General features: G+C 48.4%; 1 protein-coding gene across 1 annotated transcript in view; it reads right to left on the bottom strand.

Moving 5' to 3' along the window:
• Positions 1 to 18,614, bottom strand: part of FRMPD2 (FERM and PDZ domain containing 2) — a gene marked incomplete at its 3' end in the record, with an annotated part of 78,350 nt that extends 59,736 nt beyond the window's left edge. Inside the window, exons 1-10 of the mRNA XM_079711734.1 lie at positions 18,531 to 18,614; positions 18,139 to 18,264; positions 16,347 to 16,504; positions 12,197 to 12,262; positions 9,824 to 10,015; positions 7,866 to 7,998; positions 7,073 to 7,160; positions 5,202 to 5,328; positions 3,239 to 3,310; positions 970 to 1,144 (exon numbers count right to left, since the gene is read on the bottom strand). Of these exons, the coding sequence (XP_079567860.1) occupies positions 970 to 1,144; positions 3,239 to 3,310; positions 5,202 to 5,328; positions 7,073 to 7,160; positions 7,866 to 7,998; positions 9,824 to 10,015; positions 12,197 to 12,262; positions 16,347 to 16,504; positions 18,139 to 18,262 (1,135 nt within the window). The 5' untranslated portion in view covers positions 18,263 to 18,264; positions 18,531 to 18,614. The remainder of the gene's footprint in view (positions 1 to 969; positions 1,145 to 3,238; positions 3,311 to 5,201; positions 5,329 to 7,072; positions 7,161 to 7,865; positions 7,999 to 9,823; positions 10,016 to 12,196; positions 12,263 to 16,346; positions 16,505 to 18,138; positions 18,265 to 18,530) is intronic.
• Positions 18,615 to 22,074: the final 3,460 nt, after the last annotated feature.

The raw sequence follows: 22,074 nt of genomic DNA on the forward strand, positions 1-22,074 counted from the left end.
CTCATTTTTATTTTTATTGTGGTAAAATACACACAACATAAAATTGACCATCTTAACCACAGTGAAGTATATAGCTCAAGAGAATTAGGTACATTCACACTGTTGTGCAACCCCATCACCACAACTGTCTCCAGAACTTTTTCATCTTGTAAAACTGCAGCTCTGTCTGTACCCATGAAGCAGTAACTCCCATTTCCTCCTCCACCCAGACCCTGGCAACCGCTGTTCTACTTTGTGTCTCTATGAATTTGACTGTTCTAGGTACCTTACATAAGTGGAATCATACAATATCTGCCTTTTTGTAACTGGTTTATTACACTTGGCATAATGTCCTAAAGGCTCATCTATGTTGTAGCCTCTGTGTGTCATCTAGCCATCTATGTGTCAGAATTCCCTTCCTCTTTAAGGCTGAATAATATTCCATTGGACGTATATACCACATTTTGCTCGTCTATTCATCCGTCAGTGGATACTTGCGTTGCTTCCATATTTTAGCTAGTGTGAATGATGCTGCTATGAACATGGGAATACCAATATCTCTGAGAGATGCTGCTTTCAATTATTTTGGCTATGTATGCCAATGTGGAATTGCTGGATCATAGGGTAAATTTGTAATTTTTTGAGGAACTGCCATATTGTTTTCCATAGTGGCTGCACCATTTTGCATTCCCACCTAGACAAAAATGTTTCTCACATTTGCTTGTCAAACCTCAAGGCACTGAGATTGGTCAACCAGACCTGGCAAATCACAGAAGCTACAACATCTTACAAGCATTGTTTCCTTACCATCCTCTGCACTTACTTGACGGTTTGCACATGAGGACTTGACATACTGACTAAGGTCTAGGTGTGCAAGGGGCAATGTCCCAGTCTCAAGCAGTTTTGTTAGAAGGAACAGCACTCAGGTACCTAGACACCGGGATTACCTGAGGCACCAGCCCAGCCGTGGGCTACCTGGGAGCCACTTACCTTTCATGTAAGCCAAGCCAAAGTAGGTGAGCTCCACAAGGTTGGCAAAGGACGCAACAGCACTGAAGATGGCTCCCGCTGTCGACGTGATGTCACATCTCACCTCCAGGCACTGTCCGTTCAGCAGCATTACACAGAGGGCCCGGAGAGCCAAATAGGACTTCCCTTTTTTGGTCTGAAAACAAGAATGGTATAAATTGTAACAACAACTACAAGACACAGAGTCCTTACCATGGGCTAGCTATTGTGCTAACCACTTTATATGTATTTTCTCATTTAACTGACAAACAACCCGAAGAGATAAGTACGTTTGTGATTCCTGTTCAACAGAGGAGAAGCAAGGCTCACAGATGGTAAGGGACTTGCCCAGAGTTGCAGTGAGTAAAAGGCAGAACCAGACTCAAATCCGTGCTCTCTGCCAGCCTCTGCAGGGGCCAGGAAGGCTGGGGAGCCACATGTAACAGATCTCTCCCTTGCAGAAATCCTGGCTGCCCCTTGAGCTCTGCTTCTCGAGAGGACTGCCCAGGACCACAGTGGTGAATCGTACACCCCCAGGAGTACTGGACAGCCTGATACTGACCCCCAGGCCTTCAGAGAGCACAGCAGAGAGAATTTGGGTGGGCACAGATCCAAGGAAGAGAGAGGGCTGGCGCTAAGGTGATTACTGTGAACCAAGAAATTGATCAGCAGAGCCACATCCAAAGATGTGCCTTCTGTCCCTTCACCCTGCTCAGACAAATTCCAGATTCATCGGCCTCTGTAGCCCCACCCTAACCACTGTCGCCTGGGCTCAACTGCCCAGAACAGCCCATCATTCTGCCGCCACAAAGTCTTGTCTGCCTGAGTCTCTGCACATACTGCCCGCTGCCTGGAATGCTCTTCCTCTCCCTCCCCACATGGCAAATTCCTATGAGTTTCCCAGATCAGGCTCAAGACCTCTTGTCTGTGGCCTGAAGGGTCAAGCCACCCTCTCCCTTCTCTGCTCCCCCAATGCTTTCTGCTCAGGGGCCCAGCGTCCCTAAGGACGGGGGCTGAGTATCCCCTGTGCCCCAAAGCCTAGACTGAGGCCTGGCCCAGACCTCCTCAGAATGTCCTCATTAAAAGACAGTCATGGATGGACACTACAGCTGGCTTTAGTGCCATTGAGACCATACCTGCCACCACATCATGACCTTCCTACACCCAGGGGCAGCCCCACACCCCAGGGGCCAGGGCAGGTCTGAGGACCCTGTGGGAGGGAGAGCTCTCCCATGATCCCAGGCAGGGCTGACCACATGGCACACTCTAAGCCACCCTGATTCCTGCCCATCCTGCACACCTGTGTCCCCTGGGGTGGTTGTTTACCATATGTGCACATGCTGGGGCGGGGAGGGTTTGGAAGGTGCTCTGAAGCACCCAGTGCTTCGGGTTAAGGCTCTGCAGTTGCCCTCTTGAAATTTGTAATAATTGTATCCTTGAATGTGTGTTTTCTAAGTGATGTCCCATTGGAGCACGCACAAGGAGCTTGGGTTCACAGTGATCCTGCCTCCTCACCTCTGGTAATGGGGTCTGGCTGCCAACTCCTCTGTTCCCTGGTGCCCCAGGCCCCGTCCAGTCTCTGCCTCCCACTCCCTACCCTGCAACCTCTGCCACCTTCCACCCAGGACAGCTCCCGGCTTATATATTCCACCATCCCTCCCCTCCTCCTCCCTGGGGGGGCTGGTTCAGGAAGGGTCCCAGTCAGGCATCTCAGAGCAGGGCATGGCAATGGCTGTACCCACTCTGGGCCGACAACACCACAGCTCTTTCCTTGGGCCCCAGGAGGGACAAGCCTGTCACTCACCCCCAGTCCACGTCCTCCTGAGCTGGGGCAGCAGAGCCAAGGGAAGGGAAACTGGCTTTTCCTCCCCAGAAAACAGACAAATGCATAAATGCTAGAAAGCAAGCTCCACGTGAAAAGGACTCTGCTTTGTTCATATTGGAGATCTAGGGTCTGAAGTAGTGCCTGGTACCTACTAGCTGCTTCAAGAATATTTCCTGACTGAATGGGAAGAAGTCAGAGCTGGTCTGGAAGGACAATCAGGACTTCGTCAGAAGTCACAGAGCGTTCCTCTTAAAGGGGAAGAGGATGCTGAAGAAAGGACATGAAGTAGGAGTGTGACTTGGCAAGGGCTGGCAGGTGCCTGGAGGAGAGAGTGAGCCCCTCAGAGCTCAGTCAGCCTTGTGGCCTGCCCAGCTGGTCACTTCCCTCACCAACCTCCAGCCCCACCCAGTCTAACCCAGCAGTTACCACAATTGTTCCAGGCAGATACAGGATCACCGGGGCCTCTCCAGCCAGCAGGGCGAACTCCGGCCTGGAGAACTGAAGAAACACGCAGAGTCACTCACGGTAGAGGAGAGAAATCAAAGTCAAGTTCCAAGGAGCTGGACCCCCAGGTCCAGAACTGGGCTTCTCCCATGGCCTCACTTCCCCCTACCCACTAGCAGCACTCCCTTGCCCAGAGCCAGCAGCAAGCAGGTTTCAATGAAATGGAGCTCAACTGTGCTGAGGCCCTAGCTAGGCTGGGCATCTCAGAGCAGATGTCTTACAAGTGGGTGTGGTTTGGGTGATGTTCTAGCTCTTCAGTTAGGTGTCCACTTCATTCTCAGTGTCATAATTCATGCATGATCACATAGTCTTTTATATGTCTCAAAATAAATATATATTATATGCAACAAGATTTTTCGAAAACAAAAATACATTTAGATTTAGATCCGATGAAACGTTTTTACAGCTCTGGATACTGAATCAGTAGTGAGCATGAAGAGCTATTCTCAGTTTCACAATACTTCATGTTTGTAGCAGGAAGTGCTTTAATGCCACCATTATTTAGACCCAGCCATCTAAAATGGGCTGAGAATGTGCACCCTATGGGGTGCACATTCTCAACCCATTTTGCAGTAAGTCAAGGCTCCAAGAGGTTAAGAAACTCACCCAAATCTAACACCAGTGAGTGATAGGATTGGGTGGGCCTTCTAATGTGTCCCCCATGGGTTCCTGGCAGGACTTCTGTCTCAAGAGGCCAAACATCCAGCCGGGGTGTCCCTCAGAAGCGCCTTTAGTGAGTGGTTATGAAGAAAAGCCAAAGAAGATGAACAAGGCCTCCCTGATGCCGGTCCGTCCCTCCCTCTCGAAGCTCGTGAGGACCTGAGAGTGGCCTTGGAGGGCAGCAGGGGCTGGAGGGGAGTGTGGCACCAGGGCCACAGAGGAGAGGATGTCCTGAGGTTGCCCCGAGCTCAGCTCATCCCTAATTAGTTGAGCACATTAAGCAAATCTCTCTGCAACAGACAGACAGGCAGACAAGGCCTTCTGGGGGCATCTGGGTCTGATGTTCCCAAAGGGCTCCTGATGCTCAGACAGAAGGCCTGGCAGGGACAGCCTCCTCCGTGAACAGCCTGTTTGGGAGGGGCTTGTCACAGATCCAGGGGCACTGATCCCCATGGTCACTGTGGGCTTGTGTGGTTATTAAAACAGTTTTTCAGCTAATGTCAGTATCATGCATCGAGGAAGGGATGCTTTTTATCTAAACACTGGAAGTGGCTCTGACCGCTGGTGCCAGAGCTGTTTCTGGCAGAAGGCGTTATCCTGGGTCCACCCCTGATCTCACCCTACAGCACAGGTGTAGCAAGCCAGCCCCTCAGCAGAGACCAGCCCACCTGCCAGGAGTCAGGGGTCCCCGGAGCCACGAGCAGGGGCCACCCAACATGGTCCCTCCTGTCGTCATGGATTTCCAGGCTGGGGCAGGCTGGCCTGCCTCCTCTTGAGCCTCGACTCCCCACACTCATCCAACCCCTACTGCCCTATGTGCCAACCAACCTGGAGAATCTCTCTCCCTGACTGTCCCACCCATTCCTTTGCTCCCACGTGTCACATGTTCAGAAGGCCCTTTCCAAGTACATTCAGCCTTGTCAGCTCTCTTATCACATCCCCTGTTCTGCCACCATCCACGCCAATGGCTGTGAACGCTGGGACCTGGCATCTTCAACCTTCTGTCCTACACAGAGGCTACAGCAAGGCCACTCAATAACACCTATTGCCCTGAATTTCAAAGTTCAGGATGATTTTAGTCCAGTTCTCTGTAAATCTCAGCCCAGGGAAGCTGCACCACCCCGACCCCCGGCAGGACCCTGCCTATTTTCAGCTGCTGTGTCAGCCACACATGCCTCCTTGCTCACACCTCTCTTGGGAGTGCCCTTTGGTCCTCTCTGCTCACCTTTCCCTTTCTCTGCAGGAAACCCTTTCCAGAAGAAGTTGCTAGCTGTGAGTTTTCTGGGAGAGCAGAACCAGAGCTGAGCCGTCGGCCTTCCTGAAGATCTGGGGGAACTTCAGCTGGAAGAACGCTGGCCAGCGGTCAGAGAAGGAGCAACAATTAACAGTAGAAACAGCTTCCATCTAGCAAAAGCCCACACACACGTGTACCCACTACTGCCCCTTCACCCCACGAGTTATATCTGCTTTGTCAATGAGGAAGCTGAGGCCTAGAGAAGTTAGGGCTGCAGAGCCACGGGGGTTGTTTTGAGGTACAAGGGTACAGTCCGTCTCTTCCTCACCCCACTTTGACCCTGCCTTTGCTCACTGTGCTCAGGACAGGCCGGGCCCGTGACCCCAGGTCCTGAACACAGAACGATGGGGCTGCAGAGGGTTCTGACTTTCCTCCCTAGAATTCTATCCATTGTTCAAAATATTTCAACGATAAACACACATTGTTTATGGAATCAGAAAAAGAAAACGGTTTTCATTGGGAAAATAGCAAATAGAGTTTTGTTTTGTTTATTTATTTTTGGCTGCATTGGGTCTTTGTTGCTGCACATGGGCTTTCTCTAGTTGCGGCGAGCAGGGGCTACTCCTCGTTGCGGCGCACGGGCTTCTCATCACGGTGGCTTCCCTTGTTGCAGATCACGGGCCCTAGGCACGTGGGCTTCAGCAGTTGTGGCACGTGGGCTTAGTTGCTCCGCAACATGTGGGATCTTCCAGGACCATGGCTCAAACCCGTGTCCCCTGAATTGGCAGGTGGATTCTTAACCACTGTGCCACCAGGGAAATCCCACAAATAGAGTTTTAAATAAAGGAAAAAGCATTTTGAGGTGAACTCTGCAGCCTCCTGCCAAGGCCCCAGCTGTGTATTTGACATCAATCTGGCTACAGCCCTTGGCGGATCCGTGGAGGGACAATGAATCAAGATGTATATAAATAAAGTTTCAAAATGCATATGTTCCAGGTCCAGGAAGATATGGGCCCATATGGGTTTCAAGCAGGTTTGTTAGACTGATTTTGAAAATAGCCACAATTCTTCTCCCTGATCCATGCCCTTAACCATGGGACTTTGACCCCCCTCCTATCAGGAGGTGGAGTCTGTTCCCCACTCCTTGAATTTGGGCTGACCTATAGCTTTCTTTGGCCAATAGAATGAGGTGGAAGTAGTGAGGGCTAGGGCTAGTTCTGGAGGTTCTGTGGAGATACCTCTCTCTCTCTCTCTCTCTCCCTCCCTCCCTCCTCCCTTTTCTCCTTCCCTCCTTCCCTCTCTTGACCTCAACTCTGCCATTGTCATGGGGACAATCCCAGGCTAGCTAGCCTGTGGTGAAGAGCCAGGGCTTGCCTAGACAACAGCCAGCCAGCCGCCAGAAGTGAAGCTGCCAGCTGAGGTGCAGCTGATCACAGATGCACAAAAGTACCCTGCAGAGTCCAGAAGAACCTCCCAGCTGAGCACAGCCTAAATTCCTAACTCACAGAATCAAAAGCTAAATAAATCATTGTTTTTAGTCACCGTGTTTTGTGGCTGTTTTTTACGCAGCCTCATGTGACATAGATAATCACAACAATAGAAGCATGTTGTTCCATAACTGAGTCTGAACTTGGTTCTCAGAGGAGACAGAATGCCCTGACACCATAGCTGCCATCAGGCCCCTCATCACCTTGGCTTCATATCTGCTTAAATGTGGCTTTTTCACCTGCCAATGCAATAGGGTCAGCTTTTTCTGGAAAAGCAACAGACTTCTCAATAATCAGAAGAAAGAAGCAGGGTACAGCAGGTCCCATACCAATGTCCCACAACAACTTCACAGCCCCATACACCTTGCTGCTTACCTGTTCACAGAGAGGCTGCAGCAACTGTGTGCTGAGGCGCTCAGTCTGGGCTCCAGGAAGCTCTGAGTCTCTGTGCTTCTCTCTGAAACTAACCAAAGAGCATGGTGGAGGGCATGAGCAGAGGCAAAGAGCATGGCTTTCTTGAATTAAGCAACCTAGGGTGTGGATATCAGCATCACGACTTACTAGCTGTGTGCCGTTGACAAAGTTACTTGACCTTTCTGAGTCTCTTTCCTCATGTGAAAAATGGAAATGGAAATAACAGTTACAGAGGGTTGGGGGAGTTTTTAGGAGGAAAGACGAAGCTTAACAACAAAGAGCACCTTATTTTATGGACAACAAACAGTAAATTAATTTTTTTTTAATCTCAAATTGAAAAGCAGAGATCGGTGGAAGATTTGAAGATTAGTCTAAAGGCCATTCTTCTAACACACCTAGAGCAACAACAAAAACACTCTTTCACAAATTGCTTTTTCTTTCACTCCACCTAGAAATCTATTAAAGGGAAATTTTTCTTTCATGTCATTTGTTTAAATTTGTTTTTATCAATTTTAAAAAAGAGTTTACGTTGGATATAAATAACTCTGCTAAATTACATCTCCGAATGAAGTTTTCCTCAGGACACAGGCGAGTCCTAAGCTCAGCCCCTTCTCTTCAGGGGCTTCCTGGAAGAGTGGGGTTTGCATGGGGTTTCTCTGCCTCCACAGCATGGACATCAGACCCACAGGGGCCAGGAAACAACAGAGTGGGTACCATCAGCCCACCCAGGGAATGCTCAGGGCACCATACCCACCTCTGCAGGGATGCAGACACCCCGGGGCCCTCGCTGCCCGGCTCTCACAGCTGGCCTGCTGCAGCCTGTTCCTGAGCAGGTAGCTTCTGTCCTGCTGCCCGGACGAGCTTTCCTCCACCGCCCTCCTCTCCACCTGAAGGTCAAGTGCATCACACATCCGCATCCCAAGGTCGAGAGGGGACATTTACACAGACACATACAACCTGGCTATCAGTCTGAGTCAGCGTGGAAGGGTCTGTCCTGCACAGTGGGAGCCCAACAGTGAGCACGTAGCAACCAAAGCAACGTCTGTGTGTACCAGCCACACAGCCTAGAGGTGGTTCACTCACCCCCACCCCCCAACACCTGCATACTCATGCACATCTGTGCCTTCACTCACACGCCCCCTCCACAGGCCAGGGTCTCCCTGATGATCTCTCCTGTGCTTCCAAGGCCCAGAGCTACATCGTCTCTACTTCTAACCCTCTCCACCTCTGCCCTCTCCATATCTGCAGATAGGAATGTCCTCTCATCACCTCCCCTCGTCACTTTACTCACATCCACCTCTATTCCACCACGTTACAGCAAGTGTGCTTGCTTGTCTCTCTCCCACAACCTCACTGTGTGCTTAACGCACCCCTGTAGCTTACTGAGTTCAGTGCCCCAGTGAGGGTGGAATAAGCGGTGGAAATCACTTCACAGGTCCCTGATCGAAATCACTTTATGATTTCCCGACGGCAATGCTGCAGATCATCACAATGTCCATCAGGGGACAACGACATATCAATGGATGGTAGGCTCTAGCGTCCTTCGAATACATGGACCTCCTCCGTCCCCACCAAATCCTCTGGCTCAATGAACAGGAGTGACATGTTTACACACCAAGAGAGAAGGGGTCCAAGAAGGAGGACAGGATGGGAGAGGCATTTTCTTTTATTTTTTTTCTTTTTCTTTTGCTTTTTTTTTTTTTTGGCCACCTGCACAGCTTTCCGGATCTAAGTTCCCCGACCAGAGATCGCACCTGTGCCCCCTGCAGTGGAAGCACAGAGTCCTAACCCCTGGACCGCTAGGGAATTCCTAGGGGAGGCCTTTTCTGATTGACTGTGGGCAGCATCTCCACAGCCATCCCCTCCTCTCCATCCACATGGCCCCTGTCTCAATTCTCCAACACGCCCCTGGACAAGCGCAGTGCTGCCCAGCGAACACCTCACTTGCCTCACCCGAGTCCCAGCTCTGTCCTGGCCTCAAGGGGGACCAAGGTTGGTGCAATTCCTGCTCTGGAGCTCCCTGTGGGATCAGGTTGAGGCTGTCTCCTCCTGAGACCACCTCCTTACTCGGCTTGTCCCCCATCCTTCCATCACTCCCTCTCCTGGGAGTACTTCCCCAATAACTAACTTGCACAAGAATGCCTGCCTCTGGCTTTGCTTCAAGGAAACCCAGCCTAAGCCAAATGCTCACTATGTGCCAGACCCCTTGCTAGGCACTGGCGAGTGCACAGGGCAGCAAGCAGCACCGTGTGACAAGCACAGCAAGGGGGCCCTCTGCAGGTACAAGATGGCAGAGGGGCGGGAGCGGCCAGGGACGATGTAGGCAAAGTCAGGGAAGGCTTCTCATGCAAGGCCTAGAGTTGAATTTTGATAAGCTAACTCATGGGTCATAAACACGACTGTTTTTATGAAAAGCGGCTCTTTCAAAGATCTCAAGGGTCTTAGCCACATTAGAAATCTAAGCTCGCTCAAAGGTCTTCACCAGCACTGCCCGATAGAACTGCAGTAACAGGAATGTTCTAGATCTGTCCTGTCCAGTATGGTCCTCGCCAGCTACAAGGGGCTACTGAGCACTTAAGTGTGGTCGGTGTGACTGAGGAATTGAATGTTTTATTTCCTTTCAATGAACTATGACTTAGCTCATTTGAACTTCAACAGCCACACGTGGCTAGCGAGTGGCCCCTGGTTTGGAAAGCATAGATCTACACTGACCTCAGAGATGGTGCCCAGAACCAAGCCGACCAGCTGTCTGACGCGGAGACTGGCAGAGGCTGGGTGGACAGCCACTTCTTCCCAATGAATCCGACAAGCTTCCAGGATGGACTGCAGCGGTAGCCGCCTGCCAGGCTGGTCTTCGCACATGGTCAGCAGAATGGAGTGCAGGGGCTCGCAGAGCTGCAGGGGCTGGAGAGTGGGGCAGCCACGTGAGAAGCCTCCAGAGCCGCAGCCCCTGAGGCCAGTGCCTTGTCAGGTGTGCCATGGAGGCAACTAAGAATGGATGTTCTCATTAACTAGACAGATGCTCACTCCTTCTGGGAAGTTTAGGGAGGCTAAACAGACTGAGGCCTGTTTATCACTGAGGCCACAAAATGTGGAGCAATTATCTCTGCACCAGCTGTGTGTAGTTTGCTGCTTTCTAATCTGGAACGTCCTTCGGGGCACGGGGAGCCCAAACACATCCTTGAAATGCCTACGAGAAATAGGTGCTTGACAAAATGGATTTCTGCCTATGCCAAGCACCCAGATCAAACCAGGTCAGCCTTTAACTCACATTCACCTGGCCAGCTTGACATTTTCTCTAATTATTTAGGTGGCTCTCACTGGGTCTTTCCCCTAGAGTGTGAGCTCCAGGACCACAGGGACTGTGGCTTTTTCACTTTAGAATCTCCAGTGGTCAGCGTAAGGCCAATAATCATTGATTGAACTTTATGTCACATGTACATATCAAGCAAAAGAAAAAATAGTTATTTTATTAAACACTTCCCTCATGTGTTAGAATGACCATCATTTATATGGGGAAGGTCTCAAATTCATACTCACTCTCAGGTGTTTTCTCACCCTCACCCATACTGTAAGTTATTTTCCAGATGAAGACAGCACTACCATCTCCTGCCACGGAGCATGAGTTGTGAATGCCTAACTTCACGTGTAACCAGGCTACTGAGTCCCACACTCATATAGCACATCAGAGCACCTCTTACATGCCGGGATTGCGTGGCTACTTGCAGTATAAGGTGGGAGACAGTCCCAGCCTTTAAGAGGTGTAAAGTCTAATGAGGAAGATGGTCACTTAAAGAGACAAGGAAAGTACAGGGTGATAAGGGCTTTGGTCTCAGAAACATAAGACATGGTCATAACACAGAGGAAGTGGCCTAACCCAGTCTGGGGAGGGAGGAGGGAGCTGGGGAAAGAACTTGAACTAAATCTCAAAGAGTACACTGGGGCTGGCCAGGAGTAAGGATGGGGAGGGAGCCGCAGACAGAGGGAGCAGTGTGGGCAAATGTTGGCATGTGTCTAGAAGGAAGGAGGCTATGGGCAGGACCAGGCCCAGGGCAAAAGGACAATGCAGGGCCCCTTGGTCAAAATTGCTGAGAACTTTAATGCAGAGCACTGAATAAAGTGGGGGGCCCTTTTAAGTGCAGGGCCCTGTGCTATTACACAGGCCACACGCCCACTAAGCCGGCCCTGATTATGGCAGAGTATCAGAGAGGAACCAGGGTCACAGGTAGGAAGCAATTCTGGGCTCCAGGTATGCTCTGCTGAGAAGTGGAATGCAACCCCGTGGGGAGTGGGGAGCTGTGGAAGATTCCACAGGAGAGGGACGTGGGCAGGTCCCTTTTCAGAAGGAGCGCCGGAAACACTGGGATGTTTAATTGGAGAGGGCAAGGGTGAGATGGAAGGAAGGAAGGAAGGAGGTTAGGAAGGAAGGAAAGCGGGGGAGGGAGGAAAGAAATAAGGCAAACAGGCTGGACAGAGTTCTCCAGTGTATGTTCTTGTTACACTGGTTTCCACGGAATTCTTATAGTGTCAGATGAAAATTTATGCATACACACAAACACACACATACGCATCCTGTAGTCAAAAATTTTGTAAAATGCTATGATAAAATTTAAAAGTTTCTGTGCTTTAAGCCTTCTCAGAGTCTTTAGTAAACTACTCTGACAAATCTTCAAGAAGAAGACATCGTAGGGACATTTTCCCAAATCAATTGAGCACAGAACCCTTTTTCATGGAAGCATCTCACTTCAGGAAGGGCTGCTTTAAAGCCTTTTTTATAAATTGGTATCTTCAGTATCTATAAAATCCTCTAGCTTCCTACTTCCTCTGGACTGGAGTGGCAAATAAGGTCTTATCTTGCTTGCCAATCCCAAATTGTGTCTGCCTGGAGTGCCAAGTTGAGTAGGATTCTGAGGTTCTTTCTGTATGCAGCAGGAGCAGCTCTTTAATCGATCGGTAATCCTTCCTAGAACCTAGGAGTACAGAGTGGTGGCACATAGCTCAACAGATGTGGTCCCTGCCCTGGGAAAAAACTAAATAAATCCAAAGACATGACCTGGCAAGACTTTGAATATCTTGTTCACAGACCTGATTTGGTGGAATGTGAAACCCTGCTGACCAGTAGAGGGTCATTCCCAAAGAATAGACGTGCATCTGCCCAAGAGAAAAAGCACATGATTAGATTTGTCACCTCTGTTATTCCATGGTCCTGTAAACAAGATACAATTCATTTCCACATGCGGCAGACACTGTTGGCTGGCTAGCCGAACAACCATTTGCAACTCCCTTAAACTTTGCTGCATCCTACTCTAGAGGCTGAAAGTCTCAGTGACCATGACACCCAATTTTTGTGAAAGATGTGAAGTAAGTCTGTTAGGGGGCTTCTGAAAAAGTTTGTTCTTTACTGTCAACAGGAACACATGCGGCTGGTCCCATCCTTTCCCCCCTGTTTCTGTCTTGAACACTGATGTGATACATGGAATCATGGCAGCCATCTTATGACCATGAGGCAATAAGCATAAAGACAAAAAGTGAACAGCTAAGGAGGATAGATTGGAAATATACAGCCTAGATCCTTGATGACATTTACCAAGCTTCTGATCAATCTCTTGACTTCTTGTTACATAAATAACTATATGTATGGTTCCAGCAGCTGTATTTTAGGCTTTCTGTTTCTTGTAGCCAAAACTGTCTCTACATGACACACTATGGTTCAGCCTGATTAAAAATCATCATATGTTGTCAGAAAGCAACATCATGTAACAGAAGAGCATTATCTGACTTCCCTGAGCCTCAGTTTCATCACCTTTAAAGTGAATATTCTGCCTGAAAACTTCTGAGGATTGTGTAAAGAGGACCTGGACACGGTAATAATAATATTCATTATTGTTTTGATTATTATTAGTCAGAGAGCACTTATAACAGACTAAGCCTTTCTCTAAGTCTTTTACTTATATTAATTTATTTAGTCCTCACCACCATCCTGTGAAGTATGTATTTAATTGTCCTCATTTCACAGAGGAGGAAACTAAAGCAAAGACAAGTTAGGGAACTTGCCCAAATAAGACCTAAAGCCTAAACTTGAACCCAAGCACCAGAGCCCCTGCCTTGAGCCACTTGGCTTTGTCACCTCTGGATCATACTAAATCCTCAATAAATGTTTATTATTATTATTATCATTACTATTATTATTAGGCTTCTATTATAACTGACAAGGTGCATTTCCCTTAAGATTTTTCTCTTCATGAAATGATTACTGGGACTTTGAAAGGGAGACGTTGAATTCACAAAGCATGATATGTAAAAATGTATCGTTACTTGAGCAATCTACTGAGTTTAATGCAAGTGGGTTTTGTTTTGGTTTTTACATTTTTAGGTCAAGGGCATGTGTCCAATTCACATGTGCCAATTAGTCCTCTTCTTGGTCCGAAACTGTACACCTAAACCAGCTAACCACTCCTCTGATAAAAGGCTAGACACCTGCAGGGAAGTTCACCAGCTTCACCCTCATTTCCAGAGAACTGACCCTGAGAATGGCTGCCTGAGCACTGCCAGAGGCACCGTCCACACCTGGGAACTCAGCTGGATTCCAAGGGCTTTATCTTAAAGTGTCCCAGCGCAGGGCCTAAGGCTGCAATGACAACAGGCCTCATCCCAAATCCCAAATACAGCCCACTGGTAGTTGTTGCCTTGGAGAAGGGTGGTGAGAAGGATTCTGAAGGCAACTCCTGGCTCAGTGTAAAAGAACATCATGATAGATTGGTAATGTCTGCCACGATCCTGGGATGGGGTGATGGTGGCATAAGTGCCTTGTAGTTAGAGACCTGCTCACACCTTCCAGCTGCACCTAGAACTAACACTCCAAGCAGTGGGGGGAAATATCTCAGTGTGCTGGGTAGAGCTGAATGTTGCCCTGAGGAGAGGGGTCAGAGTACATCCTCTTAACCTCAGAAAGGGCCCAGGGCTGTGGGAGGATTCTGAGCACAGCCTCTCTTGAGACTACTTTCCTGATTGTCTACCCCACCTCCCACAGGACCCAAGCCAAACTGGATGAAGACAGGAGACCCTGATGAATGGAGGAGAACAGCAGTTAACAGAACTGCGTGGTAGGGATGCTGTAAGAGAGAGAATGGCCAGGTAACCTTGCATCCTGGCCTAACAAATAAGGTTGAAGGCCAGTGGCTTCTTCTACTTAAGCCACACTTCCATATGCCATGCCTAGGGAATTAAACCACCAACAAAATTGCTGTTTGGTCCATTAAGGACTCAGTCCCTGCCCACATTGACCCTCTCCCAGCTCAAACTCACCCTTTCCTTCCTGGCTCAGATTCTCAGCAACACACTTCCCTAGTTCTTAGCTCAACCTATTCCTTGAGCCTTGGAACTCTGGGAACCCTCCCTCCTCTCCATGGAGGAACATGTGCAGAGGGAGAAGGATGTTCTTCTCCATCTTGGCTCAGCTCCAGGATGGTCTGAGCAAAGGAGTGACTAGATCTTCAGAAGACACTCAGCAGAGGCCAAGCTGCAGTCAGGAGGGTGATGTCTGTCCCTCACCAGTGAGTGTTGGGAAGGATGCGGAAGGACCCCAGGAGCACTCAAGACCTGTCTTAGCTCAGGTCCTGGAGAAAGCAGAGCCTGAAGCAAGGATTCAGTGTGACATTTCATTCAGGAGCAGTAAGCCCAGGGCAATGAGGGTGAGGAGAAAAGGGGGAGGGAGGCAAGGACAGATGTGATGTGTGGGGTCACTATGCTGGTCACTTCCTTGTAACAAGCGACAAAGCACAGCAGGAAGCACAGCACACTAAGCCTTGGCACTCAGAACTTCTCTGGAAGGCTAGCAAGACTTTCCTAAAAGCAGTTCATGAAGAAAGGAAGAAGGGAGAATTTATCTTCTCCTTCCCCTCACATCTCCCGCTTCCCATTGGTGGAGTTTCACTCCATAGGAAACTAGCTCCCCTACACTTTCAGGTTTCATCAGCAGGCCCCTCTAGTGTTTGCTCAGAAAATCAGATCCCACGGCTCAGGATGTGTCATCTTAGCTGAGTTCAGAGTGTAGGAGGCAACTTGGTGTGGGTGGAGCATCACCCAAGAGACCCAAATAGGGGCAATCTGAGAGGCACTCAAGTCTGTGTCCAACACAGGAGTCCAGGGATTCACCCCTGGAATCTGGCAGTGTAGGAAAGGGTTCAGGGGCCTGGAGTGCTGGGGCAACTGCCAGTGGGGTGACAGAGCCCAGGCCACTGCAAAGGTGACTCTCATATTTTCGCTGTGGTGATCTGATTTGGAGACAAACCAGTCAGACATGGGCCCAAACTAGACAAACCTGGAAGCCACTGAGGTCCTATTCTCCAAGCGCAAAGGAAAAGCAGCTCCCATTCCAGGATGCCTCCTGAGAGGAGCGGAAATTCCAGATTTGCCCTTTTCCAATGAAAGGGAAAGGAACAGAACTCAATGATTAAACACACACTATGCCCTGCCCAGCACTGTGTGCCTGCCTGACATCATTCTTTCCTTAGAAATGCTTCTTTTTAAATTGAAGATCATGTTTAACTAGAACTTTTTACTATTCAGAAGTAAAACACATCCATGGAAAAACAAAACTCACCACTGATGTTGCCATCCAGAAATAATCACTCGAGACATATATTTTTAGAACTCTGGGCATGTGTATGTGCGTGTGCGTGTATGTGTACACAACTAGGATCACATTGTACATGTATATATTTAATTTCTTTTCAGGTCATTAAGTTTCTACAGCTTAATTTTAATGCTGTCTTGTTTCATGTTTACTCTCACTGGAGATTTAGCTTGTTTCCAGGTTGTCACTAATGTCAACAACACAGCAATAAACCTCACTGCAGCCAAATCAATCTTTACTCATGCCTTGGGATACATTCCAGTTGAGGACTTGTTGGGCTCTTTTTACCGTTTTGTTACATGCTGCTGGACTATTTATCTACAATTTTTCCAGAATTTCTTTTTGAGTATTTCTAATAAGCTTATTTATTAGGTCATATTAACCCCACTTTACAGACATAGATCTTGGAGCTCAGAGAAGTTGACTTGTCCTCATCTAAGAGCTAATAAATTACTGGCAAGAAAGCCTGGGAATAAAATTCTTTAACTCCATTCTGCTTCAGTGTTCCTCGGGGCTGAGCTGGGAGCTGGGGATGACCTAGGACCAGGCGTTTCCCAGAGGACAGGCCCAGAGGTGCTGCAGAGACACCACGTGCCTTACCTGAGATGCATCAGGCTGCTCGTCATCACTCTGTCCCGGTAGCAGTTCAGGGGCCTTGAAAGGAGCCGCTTCTATATGAGAAACATGGTCTTGGAAGGAGAGACTTCCAGTCGCAGAAAGCAAGACTGACCAGGGGCAGACCACATAGTCCGAGGAATCTGAAACCAAGGCAGCGATGAGGGTGTAGAGATAGGGCTGCCATCTGGAGGGCCATCTGTGGGACTGTGCCCAGCAGGTGCCTTGCAAACCCCCCTCTGGGATGAACTGTGAACAAGACCCGGGGAAACATGTAGTGGAAGGAATTCAACCCTGACGTGTGCAGGCATAGGAGCATGTGTCATGAAACGTGGCTGCAGCGGTAGCTGGGAAACTAGCAGCTGCATCCAAATTCACAGGTGGCCCAAGAGTCTCAAGGTAAAAGGTAAAGAGAGATCAGATCCACCTGGAAATTAGCACAAGTCTGAGGTCTCTGGAGCCAATTCAGGGACCAAGATAGCCGGTCTTCTGGATGTACTATAGCTGTTTATCAGAACCTCCAGGGCGAGGAAGAGGGAGTGAAGATCAGGAAGAAGATGCAGCTGAAGGGACAGGTGCACAGCCTCCCTTCATCTCCCCACGCGGGGACCCTCACCCTGACTGCGCATGTGTCATCTCCCGCATGGGGAGCCTCCACGGCTGGCTGGCAGTCCCCAAGCACGTGTGACTTCGGAGCTGACATCTGGGTGTGGGCACTCAGTGTTTGTTCCTGTTATGAATTTAATGCCTCGAATCTCCAAATGCGTCTTTCAAGACCTGCTCCCTCCCTTAAGCATCTTTTGCGGCGAGCGTGATGTGCAGTTTTCTCAGTAGAGGGCGCTGGAAAGACATTGCGGGAGGCGGGCTCTCCTGCTGTTTCGAGGGGGGCGGGGGAGCGGTCACCGGTTTGTGCTTAAGAGTGACGCTCTGCTCCTATGCACGTCCCTGGGCCACCCCTCGGGCCGACCTTGTCAAGTGATCATCTTCTCGCGAGACCCGGTCTGCACAGACTCGCTGGGCTCCAGGCCTCCTGCCGGCACTAGGTCCCGGGGCTGTGGCTCACCTGCTCCCGCCCCCACCCAGAGGGTCACCTGTAGGCAAATGCCTGTGCCTAGCTTGTCAGGTGACTGCAGACGGCTATGGCCAGGCAAAGCAGAGAAATGTGCCATCATCGTGGGCTGCAAGCACAGCTCCTCCAGCCGATCTGAACCCCAACCTGGGGAAGGCGCTTCCCTTCCAATTTTGTCCCTCACTGGGTACTGCCCTCAATCCTAGGGGGCCATGTCGAGTTTTCTTATATCTGACAGTTACTTTTCTATCGGAGTTATAAATAATTCTTTATATTAACCTCCCCTGTTTAGACCACTGAGTGTGTGGGTTCTGTCCCCTGATGGGACACTAGCTGTTGCAGCATCTTGCAGGGGACCATTTTGCCGGTGCCAGCCATCCTGATAGCTGCCCCCTGCCTCTGATTCTACCCAGACTGCCCAGGTGTTGGGAGAGGCCCACAGAGCTGCAGCCACTCTCTCCCTAGACACCATGCCCAGAAAAGTTGCAATACCAAGGCAAAAGAACTTTCTTCCAACTCTGCGGCATGCCATGGGTCCAAGAGACAGAGCTGCCCTCCCAGAGCAGCTCAGTGGGTGGGTGTCCTTTGCCTACTCATTCTAATACCTCGGACGGGTGACAGATCAATAAGCAGCACCCAGAAATGTGTTTGTTTGGGAAGCTTCACATTCAGCTCCCTGTGACTCAGCTGCCCCAGTCACACTCTTACCACCACGGAGGTCTTCCAGGAGCCGCTCAGCAGCCAGGGACAAGAGGGACCAGATCTCCTCTTCAGACAGAGCTTCGCCCCGGACCTGCAGGGCACTGGCCAGAGTCACAGAGGCCGGGCTCATGCCTGCAAAGACACACGTGTGGCAGAGCCCTTGCAGTGCCCTTGCCATGCCAGCCCATGCATGGTCCAGCCCCCTCTGCAGCACACCGTCCCCATGTTTTATCGCTTGCGTCCCCAGGGCTGGGTGCAGGGCCAGGCACACAGGAGAAGCTAAAGAAATGTTCATTGGTGGCTGGCTGGGTTCGGCTGGTTCTCAGTGAAAGAGCACATAAATAAATAAACTCCCAGTTAAGTGTTAAGTCAATAAATGAACGAATGAACAAACAAACCATGAGAATGGTTCCCTCTGAGCTGGGCATGTGCTGTCACAGAGAGCTTCCTTGTCTGGGGAATGTCTCTCGCCTGCTGCCCTCTCTGTCTGGGAAAGTGGGTAAACAACCTTTTTTGCCTCCCAGACATGATTCACGTCTTTTCCTCTCTGGCTGCCACAAGCAGAGTTGGATTTGGTGCCAGAACCAGCCCTGTCTCTAATGATCACCAACACCTGCCTGAAGGGCAAGAATCAGTAGAAGGAATAGTAAGCCCTGTGTTTTGAAAAGGTGCAGACTCATAGGAAAGCAAGGGACTGATCTGCTGGAGAAGGAGGTGAGAAAGGCTGGTCTTCTCTTCCCTCTCTTCTTAGAAGCTCTCTTTAACTAAAGCTGACGTTTAAATGTCTGTCCCCCTGACAAAGCTGCCACCCACTAATCTCCAGCGTGGAGAGCCCCAGGTGCGGTGGCAGCAGGAAGAGGCCAGACAGGCTTTTCCTAATCCATTTGCGTCACTGATCTTTTCTATAGCAGGAGCTCGGAAGGCGGGTGTGCTGAGTTGGGGGCAGGGTGGGGAGCACATTATGGCCCAGCCATCCCTCCATCCAACGTGCTAATCCAAGCTCTCCACTCGCCAGCTGCTCAGCTCCCTCCACGCACCTCCAAGACCAGCCTCCTGCAGCCTGATTCCCAGGAGAAAGAACCTGGCTCTTCCATCTGTCCCCTGAGGGTGAGAAGGGCACTGCAGCAGAACCTAGACACTTTCTGTATGTGATATTATTTACCACAAGGTGTCTGTGAAGAGGGACTGTTGATCCCATTTACAGGCAGGAAAGCAGTCCAAGGGAACCCAGGTAAACAATAATGGAATCAAAGCTGTAATCCAGGCCCTCACTTGTGTTTCTTTTCTTTTTTCTTCCTCCTACTTCTTCTTTCAAACTTTTCTTGAGACTTATGGACTAGGCATTCTCATTCTGCCACATTTTTCTAAATCTTTATAACCACAATGAAACACTGCCTAGTAAAGAAAAAACAACGGGACAAGGTTATGATTCTCAAATAGAAAATGAAATCTTTGAATCTCAAAATGAAGTATCTCTCAAAAATATGAAATGTGATTTTTTTTCTAGCTATTTTATGACTAGAAAAAATTGCATTAAATGTATAGAAAGGCTGGAGTAGTTAGTTAATACCATCATTTCAATATAGTAATTGAATAGAAGAAGGACAGCCTTTTCAACAAATAGTACTGGATCCATCATGAAAAAAACTCACACCTTATACAAAAATTACCTTAGAATGGATTATAGATTAATGTACATCATAAAACTGTACATTTTTAGAAAAAATAAGAGACAATATCCGGATCTAGGACTAGGCAATTGGTCTTAGACTTGACACCAAAAACACATGCCATAGAAGAAAAAATTGATAAATCGGACCTCTTCAAAATTAAAAACTTTTGCTCTCAGAAAGATGCTGTTAAGAGAATGAAAAGACAAGCTAGAGACTGGGAGGAAATAGCTGAACATGTGTGAGGTGGTTAATGTTGCCATGTCTGCTTCTTCAGTAGATGTTTCCTGTGTCAACTCTTAATATCAACTCTTGAGCAGAAGAACAATATTTGCCCATCACAGGGTTTTGTGCAGGGTTTTAAAATGAAGAGACTGAAACTGGGGACTTCGTGATTATTAAGCATAATGTAGTCAACACTTTCCAACACATGCTAATAGGAGGAACAAAATGTATATACTGTATATATTCACATTTTCAATTTACCAAGCAGAGGGAAATGAAAATATGCACAATATGTAAAAGGGAGTAGGACAGTGCCTAGCACAAAATAAATATATATAAGTATTAACTTTTATGATTAATATTGGACAGCACTGACCTAGTCTTCATAGAGAATTATTATACTGTACTGAAATATTACAGAAGTTATTATAGTTATAGATGGTCTTAGATCCTAAAAGTTCTATATTTAACAAACCAACATACTAAATTTTTCTTATTTAATAGACAGCTAAGAGGGTTTAGGCTTGGTTGAATGAGATTTCTGCTCCTATTTTAATTTTGGAATGTAAATGTACTTACCATCCTGCTTGAAAATAAATTTGACTGCACTAGAAATTTGCCCTGAAAATTTATATATTGTGCCTCCTGTAGAAGGGACACAACACCAGCTATAGTCTTACAAAGGGATTAAACCTGAGTCATATCAGGTCTCTGTATCTAGCTGCCATTTTATGACCTTTAAAGGGTAAAGAATATATTGAACTACACAGAGAGTATGCCATTGAGAAATCCAAACTTGGGAAACTCTGCAAGTCAAACAGCCTAAGTTCTTCAGCAAATAAATTATTTTAAAAAGAAGAAAGGAAGGAAGGAAAGAAAGAAGGAAGGGAGGGAGGGAGGGAGGAAGGGAAGAAAGAAGGGAGGGAGGGAGGAAGGAAGGGAGGGAGGGAGGAAGGAAGGGAGAGAGGGAGGGAGGAAGGAAGGAAAGAAAAGAGGGAGGGAGGGAGGGAGGAAGGAAGGAAGAAAGGAAGGAAGGGAGGGAGGAAGGAAGGAAAGAAAGAAGGGAGGGAGGGAGGAAGGAAGGGAGGGAGGAAGGAAGGAAGGGAGGGAGGGAGGAAGAGAGGAAGAAAGGAAGAAAGAAGGAAAGAAAGAAAGGAAAGAAAAAAAGAAAGAAAGAAAGAAGAGGGGGGAAAGAGGAAGAAAGGAGTGAAGGAAGGGAGGGAGGGAAGAAAGAAAGGAAAGGAAAGGAAAGGAAAGGAGAAAATGTGGTAATGGGAATGCCAGAGTAAAAACCTCCAAAAAACTCTCTCCTCCATAAAAGCAGTGATGAAACAAGCAGCCTTGTAGATATAGTAAATATCAAAATAGAGTTGTAGCTCTTTCAAAACTCCATTGTCAGAGAATTATCATTATTTGACCTGTCTGGCAGTTCTCTGGAAAGCCCCTCTCACAATGTTTGCTAACACTTGACCCAATTCAGAGCTTGCCCAGTGCAAGCAGACTTTTCCCGGGGGGCATTTCTCAAAAACAATCAACAGCAATTGTTTAACATTGCAGCTGCTGGAGGTAGCAATAACAGTTGGGCAAACAGCAAGCTAATTAAAAAACAAAACAAAATAAACAAACAAACAAAAACCTTAAAAGAAGAAACTGGGAAATTAGATATCTATAGTTACCTTTGAAAAGCTCCAGAAAATCCCTGAGAGGCGAAACACTCACCTCTGGCTGACCATGAGATTCCGAGCAAGTCCGAAGTGATGGCTAAGATAGAGTGTGTACTGCCTGGCTGAGTGTTGAAGGCCTGTTCTCACAACACACAGAGCCCTCCAGCAAAGACTGGGAGAATTATTGGTTACAAGCACTTAAAGAAACCCCTATCCAATCATTAGGTACCCACTAAATTAACTGAGTGGAGACTTCAGTGGCCACCGTGACAAAGAGTACAGACTTACAAAATTCGTTCAAGAAAGTAACTAAACAAACAGCAAATGGGCTATGAAACAGTCATCATCAGCCTTTCACCAGCATGTTGTGATGCCTCTGGGCT

This window comes from Hyperoodon ampullatus (assembly GCF_949752795.1).
Source record: "Hyperoodon ampullatus genome assembly, chromosome: 1".
Classification (NCBI taxonomy): Eukaryota; Metazoa; Chordata; class Mammalia; order Artiodactyla; family Ziphiidae; genus Hyperoodon; species Hyperoodon ampullatus.